Genomic DNA, 8,634 nt, shown 5'->3' on the forward strand with positions numbered 1-8,634 from the left:
TTGTCTCTGTGCACCATCTCCAATCGCCTTAATATTAGATGGTGTATCTAGTTTTCCTGTTTTCGCTGATCTGGGCCGGTCCAGTTACAAGGTTTACGACATCTCCATGACTTTTCGCCAAATTTTGCATGGAAATAGCATGGTCTATTCCTATTACGACTCCTAGATCTTGATCTATTCCTGGAATGATAAACTGGTCGATCATATTGTCTGCCATGATATTTAACTCTTACTAAGGTTTCCAGGTGGGCCATTTTTTCTGTGAGCTGTGCCATTTCGTCATGTAGTTTTCTATCTTGTGTTTCGTCTCCCGAGCTTTTGTCAACTATGGTTGCTACCTCATAATGCCCTGTTCTTTCTATTGTTTTATCGGCTAGGGTTGCTAGACGTTCGAGACCAACGTCTTCTACGACTGCTAGTACTTCCTGTATTCTCGTTGGCAATCTCTGTAACCATAGGGTTTGTAGGACTTGGGTACTTACATTGTCTCCTGCTAATAATTTCATTTCTCTTAGCAGAACTGAAGGTTTTTTGTTCTGTAGCTCCAAGCCTGTAAGGAGTTGTCTAAATTTTGATTCTTCCGACGCTGTTAAGCGTGTAATCAGTGCCTCCTTTATTTCAGTATATGAATCGTTAGACGTGATGGCAATTATGTCCGCCACAATTTTCAAGGTCGCAACATCCAAATGTCGGACAACTGCTGCGCTTTTTACGGCATCAGAGCGTACATTATAAGCTGCGAATTCACGCTCTAGCATCATGAACCATAGCGTTGGTTCGTCTCTCATGAAAGGAGCTAATTTAACGCTACGAAATTCGCTTGCCTGTATCTCGGGTCCTTTGTTCTCTGTTCGACTATCTGCGCCATTTTTTGCTGTACCGGTCTTTGTTCCCTGAATTTCCATTTTTTTTATATTCCCGGGTTTCGGCACCAATTATTTATGTGGGGAACAAGGTCAACGGAAAAGGTTGATCTGGAGATTTACGCGATAGTCGTCAATTTAAGTAACAAAAATATATAAATTTATTAACAAGATACAACTAAACTCTTGGACGCCATATATAGGACTAACTTACATTTCGAACGTTACGTTCAACTTGGGTTTAGTTAATCTAGTACCCGCATAGGGAGGAAGGGCGCCAGTGTGCCGCGTCGATACACTAGGCACGTATCGCCACAGGGTGTAGAGGATTTCTCTAGAGTAAAGATAATATTAGACTGAATTTTATTGTATGATTTTTTATTTAAAGGATGCGACTTGCTTTTCTTTCTTGTACACTTCTCAACGGCTACGCACAGACTGTGCTAGTCTGGTGACCACTACTTGTTAGCGTGGTTCCCTAGCCTTCTAGTAACTTTAGAGGGGCGCGACCTTCGGTCGTACCGCTACATTACTCCCTTCGGAGCATTTTTCTTATTACATAAAATGCGAAACTTAAAATTATAGATATTTACAAGTATATAAAAATATAAAAATATATAAAAATATTGCACTATCTCTATCCTAACTTAATAAGTTTTAATTGGTACATACGAATCGGCATTGCAATCTTTTTTGACGAACGCTGGTTTTAGTCTTTCAATAGATACATTTATATGTTTTCCTTTATAGTTAATTTTGAAAATATTATCTGTAATTCTTTGTATAATTTCGTATGGACCTTCGTAAGGCGCTTCTAATGGTTTTTTTACAGCGTCGACCCTTAAAAATATGTGCGTACATGTATACAACCTATCCTGAATAAAATGTTTCTTTTTGATATGGTGCGCTGTGGGTATCGGTCTGATTTGCCTTATATGTTGTCTTAATTTTTCTAAGAATATGTGTGGATCTTGTAATAGTTCTTCGCTGAGGAAAAATTCTCCTGGTAGTCTGATGTTTTCACCATATACCAATTCCGCAGCTGAAGCTTTTATATCTTCCTTTAGGCTTCCGCGTAGACCAAGGAGCACTGTTGGTAGTATTCCTACCCAGTCTTTTTCTTCATGGCACATTATTGCTGCTTTAAGTGATCTATGCCATCTTTCTATCATTCCATTTGACGCAGGGTGATATGCTGTTGTTCTAATTCTTTTCGCTCCGACTGATTTGGTTAACGCTTCAAATAGTTGACTTTCAAATTGTGTTCCTTGATCAGTTGTAATTGTAATAGGAGAACCAAATCTTGAAATCCACTGCGAATAGAATGTTGTTGCCACTGTATCTGCAGAGGTATCCGGCATTGGAATTGCTTCTGGCCAACGAGTAAACCTGTCGATCATAGTTAGGCAGTATCTCATATTTTTGATCGTTGGTAATGGACCTATTATATCTATGTGTACATGTTCGAAACGTCCTTGTGGTACTTCTATTTTTGAAGGTACCTGTTTGTTATGACGGCTTATTTTGCACTTTTGACATGCTAAACATGTACTTCACCATTCTGTAATATCTTTGTTCATTTTTGGCCACATGAAGCTTTTTCCTATAAGGTGTTTTGTTACTCTGCCGCTGGGATGTGACAAATTGTGTATGTTCCTAAAAATCTGCCTCCGTAAAGAGACTGGAACGTATGGTCTTATGCTTTTTCCTACTATGTCGCCATATATGTATTTATCAGAGCTATCGAGGAAAATCTTTTGCAGGTTCCATTTTTCTTCTGCCAAAATATTCTTTAGTTCGTCATCCTCTTGTTGCTTTGCCATTAGCTCTTCTGTTAATACTAGGACTGGCATGTCTATGGTTTCCAGTCTTGACATAGCGTCAGCTGCCACATTGTCTTTTCCAGCAACGTAAACAATTTTGGAAGTAAACTGTCCTACGTAATCCCACTGTCTGGCTTGTCTTGGGCTTGCTTTGTCCATATTTTGCTTAAAAGCGTATGACAGTGGTTTATGGTCAGTCTCTATTATTAATTCTCTTCCTTCGACAAAATATCTGAAAAACTTTAAACTTTTATAGATAGCTAATAATTCCCTATCATACACACTATATCTAATTTGCGCTTTTTCTAGTTTCCTTGAGAAATATCCTAGTGGTTCCCATTTGTTATCGCAGAATTGTTCTAACACTGCTCCAATTGCGTTATCGGAAGCATCAGTCTTTAATTTTAATACTGCTTTCTCTTTTGGGTATGCCAATAACGTTGCTGTGGCAATTGCTTCTTTGGCTTTTTTGAAAGCTTCTTCCGCTGCTTGATTCCATTCTATCAGTCTTTTGTCGTGTTTCTTAGTACCTATTATATATTTGTTAAGTGGGTCAAGCCATTCTGCAGCCTTTGGTAAGAACCTTCTATAAAAATTCACTACCCCAAGGAAACGTCGCATATCTGAAACAGTCTTTGGTTTGGTATAGTTTTGTATAGCGTGGACTCGCTCATCCAACGGCGCTATACCCTTATTATCTATCTTATAACCTAAGTAATTTACGCTATTTTGAAAAAAATTGCACTTTGAAATGTTTATTGTTAGTCCATATTGCCTAAGTTTATCGAATATTGCACGCAGATGTTTTTCATGGGATTCCTTATTTTTAGACGCTACAATTATATCATCTATGTATCAGGCACAGAAATCTAATTTGCTTAATACTATATTCATAAACCTTTGGAATGTTTGCGCCGCGTTACATAAACCGAAAGGCATCACTGTGTACTCGAACAAACCAAAAGGTGTAATTACCGCTGTTTTTTTCTATATCTTCCTCAGCCAACGGAATTTGGTGATATGCTCTAGACAAATCTATTGTGGAAAATATATTACAGTCACGAAATTGTTGCGTGACGTCGTGTACATGTGGAATGGGGTACCTGTCTGGTACCGTAACGCTATTTAATCGCCTATAATCTCCACATGGCCTCCATTCGCCATTTTTCTTTGGTACCATATGCAGAGGGCTCGCCCATTGACTCTTGGACGGGCGACAGATTCCTTCGTTGACTAGTTGCTGAAATTCGGCTTGTGCGATTCGCAGTTTTTCCGGGATTAGCCTTCTTGCTCTCTCTGCTATTGGAGGACCTTTTGTGATAATATAATGTTTCACCGTGTGGCTGATAGGTCTCCTTGAAGTGTGTAGGTATCGGCACGGGTCACGTCGGCTTCGCTGATTGGTTGCGCCATTGTTTTTCTTTTTATTTTTTTTTCTATTTTAGTTTTTGTATTATATTTTTATTTTTTTACGCAGACGTTCCCAGGTTTCGGCACCAATTTACTGTAGAGGGTTTCTCTATAGTAAAGATAATATTAGACTGAATTTTATTTTATGATTTTTATTTAAAGGATGCGACTTGCTTTTCTTTCTTGTACACTTCTCAACGGCTACGTACAGACTGTTCTAGTCTGGTGACCACTACTTGTTAGCGTGGTTCCCTTGCCTTCTAGTAACTTTAGAGGGCGCGACCTTCGGTCATACCGCTACAAGGGATGTGGGGAACTAGGTCAACGGAAAAGGTTGATCTGGAGATTTATGCGATAGTCGTCAATTTAAGTAACAAAAATATATAAGTTTATTAACGAGATACAACTAAACTCTTGGACGCCATATATAGGACTAACTTACATTTCGACCGCTACGTTCAACTTGGGTTTAGTTAGTCTAGTACCCGCATAGGGAGGAAGGGCGCCAGTGTGCCGCATCGATACACTAGGCACGTATCGCCACAACCACTCCCTCCCTAACATTTAACCTATCTTATACTTAACAATATGTACAGTCTTTGAGGTTAATAATCTTTGGTACCTAATAAGTTTTAAATTGCACAGTTTTCTTTTCTTGTAGGTTTTCAAAAAATGCTGGTTTTAAACGTTCTGTAGACATATTTGTTGCTATTCCTTTGTAATCTATTTTAAAAACATGATCTGTCAGTCTTTCTATTATTGGAAATGGTCCTTCGTATGGTGCGTCTAATGACTTTTTCATTGCGTCTACTCTTACAAAAACATGGGGGGTGCAGCTGTACAAGGTTTTGTGTACGAAAGGTTTGCCTTTTATATGATGTGCTGTTGATACAGGACGTATTCTTCTCATATGTTCTCTGAATTTTTCTATATACATCTGTGGATTATCTGGTAGCTCTTCATTTAGAAAAAATTCTCCGGGAAGTCTTAGCATTACTCCATATAGCATTTCTGCTGCGCTTGCTTTTAAATCTTCCTTATAGCTAGTACGTAAACCTAATAAAACTGTTGGTAAAATATCAACCCATTCTGTTGAACCGCTACAAATTATAGCTGTTTTGAGAGATCGATGCTATCGCTCTATTATTCCATTTGAAGCTGGATGATAAGCTGTTGTGCGAGTTCTCGTGCAACCAAAAAGTTTAGTCAGTGCAGTAAATAACTGAGATTCGAATTGTGTACCTTGGTCTGTAGTAATTGTAACGGGGGCTCCAAATCTAGCGATCCCCATGTGCTATATAATGCGGTTGCCACTGTGTCAGCTGTTATATCTTTTATTGGAGTGGCTTTAGGCCATCTTGTAAAACGATCTATCATTGTAAGACAATATGTATATCCTTTTGATGGTGGTAATGGTCCTTCGATATCTATATGTATGTGTTCGAAGTCCCTTGGGTACCTCTATTTTTTTCGGAGTGATTTTATTATGGCGTTGTATTTTACTTTTCTGGCACTTAATGCATGTTCTACTCCATTCTCTGATGTCTGCGTTCATTTTTGGCCATACGAAACTTTTCGCGATGATTCTCTTGGTGTTTCTACCACTGGGGTGCGATAAGTTATGGGTGGCACTGAAAATTCTTTTATGTAGACTGTTCGGTACGTATGGACGTATATCATCTTTCTCTATGTCACAATACAAGTGGGAGTTTGAATCGTTTATTCCAATTTTGTACAGCTTCCACATGGGCATGCTTCCCTTTAAAATCTGTTAAAGTTCTTCATCTGTAGTTTGTTCTCTGATGAGTTCTTCAGTAAAAATTATGGTTGGCATGTCAATTTGTTCGATTCTTGATAGCGTGTCTGCTATTTGGTTATTTTGGCCTGTTATATGTACTATTTTTGTTGTAAATTGGCCGATATAATCTAGGTGTCTTAATTGTCTTGGAGTGGCTTTGTCGGATTTCTAGTGAAAAGCTTGAATCAATGGTTTATGATCGGTTCCTATAGTTATGTCTTGGCCTTCTAGAAGATGTTTAAAAAATTTTATACTTTTGTAGATGGGTAAAAGTTCTCGATCATAAGTGCTATATTTGAGTTAAGCTTTTTCGAGTTTTCTAGAGAAAAATCCGAGAGGTTTCCATTCGTCATTTTCCAATTGTTCCAAGACAGCTCCAATCGCTTTGTCTGAAGCATCAGTTGATAATCGTAGTTTTGCGTTTTCCTTAGGATAGTATAGCAGTGATGTATCTGATATTTGTTTTTTACATAACTCAAATGCTTTTTCTGCGAGTAGAGTCCATTTTATCGGACGTTTGTCTCTTTTTTTGTTCCAGTTAGTAAGGAGTTTAGCAATATATGAGTTTCTGCTGCTTTTGGTATAAACCTCCTGTAGAAATTTAGTATACCTAGAAATCGTCTTAGGTCTGCTATCGTTTTAGGTTTGAGGTAATCCTGGATTGCCTGAACTCGTTCTGTCAACGGTGCAATACCAGCAGAGCTTATTTGAAAACCTAAATACCTGACTTTTTCTTTTGCCAATATGCATTTGTCTATATTTATAGATAAACCGTACTCCTCTAATCTTTTAAATACTGTTTGTAGATGTTGGTAATGTTCTTCTACTGATTTAGAAGCTATTAATATGTCATCTATATAGCAATAACAGTAGTAGAGGTCACGTAATACCGTGTCCATAAATCTCTGGAAAGATTGTGCTGCATTGCATAACCCAAAAGGCATTACCAGATATTCAAATAAACCAAATGGTTTAATTAATGCTGTTTTTCTCTGTCTTCAGGAGCTATGGGAATTTGATGATAAGCACGAGCGAGATCTAAAACTGAGTATATTTTTGAGCCTTCTAACTGATGTGTAAAGTCGTGTATATGAGGAAGAGGATACCTATCTGGTTGAGTTATACTATTGAGCCTACGGTAGTCACCGCATGGTCTCCATTCTCCAGTTTTCTTCCTTACCATATGTAAAGGACTAGCCCATTGACTTTTTGACGGTTGACAAATACCTTGTTTTAGCATTAATTCGAATTCTGTTCTTGCAGCTTTAAGTTTTTCGGGTGGAAGACGTCTCGCTTTTTTTGTAATTGGAGGGCCTTTAGTTACTATGTAATGTTGAACTCGATGCTTTGTACTATTGGTGAAGTTTGGCCTTTGGTATCGCCACGAATTTCCTTAGCAGCTCGTGACATCCATTATTGCTATTGATCGTAGAATTTGTGGGGTGACTGGAATTGCTAATTTCACCTCTGCTAGAAAGTTGCGTTTTGCCATCAATAAATTTTTTATTTTTTATGTCCACCAGTAAATTATAATATCCTAGGAAATCTACTCCCAAAATTGCTCTTGTTGTTTTTGCAACTGTGAACTTCCATATAAATTGTCTACGTAAGCCTAGGTTTATGGAAAGTACTTTTTTACCATACGTATGAATGGTTGAACCGTTTGCAGTATATAGGTTACATTCGCTGTCTAATGTTCTCCTGTCACCAGATGTTTTTGGGATAACAGATATATCAGCGCCTGTGTCTATCAAAAATCTTATTCCGGATATTCTGTCTGGGATTATGAGGCGGCTTTTGTCTCTGTGCACCATCTCCAATCGCCTTAATATTAGATGGTGTATCTAGTTTTCCTGTTTTCGCTGATCTGGGCCGGTCCAGTTACAAGGTTTACGACATCTCCATGACTTTTCGCCAAATTTTGCATGAAAGTAGCATGGTCTATTCCTATCACGACTCCTAGATCTTGATCTATTCCTGGAATGATAAACTGGACGATTATATCGTCTACCATGATATTTACCTCTTACTAAGGTTTCCAGGTGGGCCATTTTTTCTGTGAGCTGTGCCATTTCGTCGTGTAGTTTTCTATTTTGTGTTTCGTCTCCCGAGCTTTTGTCAACTATGGCTGCTACCTCATAATGCCCTGTTCTTTCTATTGTTTTATCGGCTAGGGTTGCTAGACGTTCGAGACCAACGTCTTCTACGACTGCTAGTACTTCCTGTATTCTCGTTGGCAATCTCTGTAACCATAGGGTTTGTAGGTGTGTAAAGTTTGTTCTAGAATTAAAATATAAAAAAAAAGATTTAAAGAGACGCGGATTGAGTAGTCGGAGAACAGTCAGCTGTTAATCAATGAGATTTAAATCAATAAGTTTTCGGTTGCTAAGATGTTAGTTGCTAATCAATAAAACGTTGGTTGTTTATGAATGAATTGAGATATCAAGGAAAAAAAGATCGAAATCAGTTGTTTTAGTTGGATCAGATGTAAAACCATTCTCTTCGATATCGGTTGTGAAAAAGTTTTACTCCCCATTAAATAAGAAAGATTGTGTTATTTTTCTTTATGTTTACTAGTTACCTTTTAAATTACATTTTGTTGATATTTATTCGCTTCATTTTAAAGAGCGTTATCGTTCAAATTTGAGAAGTTTCTAAGACGAAGATTCTAGAAGTTCGCCAGCTTCATACAGCGCTGTCAATCTGTCATCTTCCAAGACGCATCCTGTGAGATTTGCAT

General features: G+C 38.0%; 2 protein-coding genes across 2 annotated transcripts; both read right to left on the bottom strand.

The window, feature by feature from the left end:
- Nucleotides 1–55: 55 nt before the first annotated feature.
- LOC149033050 (uncharacterized) lies at nucleotides 56–1,029 on the bottom strand. Its single transcript, XM_089170684.1, has 2 exons — nucleotides 234–1,029; nucleotides 56–180 (listed from the first exon to the last, which is right to left on the bottom strand). Exons 1-2 carry the CDS (start codon nucleotides 903–905, stop codon nucleotides 175–177), a joined length of 678 nt encoding a protein of 225 aa, XP_089026810.1. The 5' UTR covers nucleotides 906–1,029; the 3' UTR covers nucleotides 56–174.
- Nucleotides 1,030–4,718: 3,689 nt separating this feature from the next.
- On the bottom strand, nucleotides 4,719–5,473 carry LOC149033051 (uncharacterized). Its single transcript, XM_089170836.1, has 2 exons — nucleotides 5,339–5,473; nucleotides 4,719–5,228 (listed from the first exon to the last, which is right to left on the bottom strand). Exons 1-2 carry the CDS (start codon nucleotides 5,471–5,473, stop codon nucleotides 4,719–4,721), a joined length of 645 nt encoding a protein of 214 aa, XP_089026962.1.
- Nucleotides 5,474–8,634: the final 3,161 nt, after the last annotated feature.

The sequence above is a fragment of the Polistes dominula genome, unplaced genomic scaffold (assembly GCF_049000335.1).
Source record: "Polistes dominula isolate Pdom_NZ unplaced genomic scaffold, Pdom_raw_medaka contig_79, whole genome shotgun sequence".
Lineage (NCBI taxonomy): Eukaryota > Metazoa > Arthropoda > Insecta > Hymenoptera > Vespidae > Polistes > Polistes dominula.

Coding starts and splice junctions, on each gene's coding strand:
- LOC149033050 (XM_089170684.1), bottom strand. CDS start 905: ATGGAAATTCAGGGAACAAAGACCGGTACAGCAAAAAATGGCGCAGAT.
- LOC149033051 (XM_089170836.1), bottom strand. CDS start 5,473: ATGATAGATCGTTTTACAAGATGGCCTAAAGCCACTCCAATAAAAGAT. Junction 5,229..5,338: donor TACAATTACTACAGACCAAG/GTACACAATTCG, acceptor ATAGAGCGATAG/CATCGATCTCTCAAAACAGC.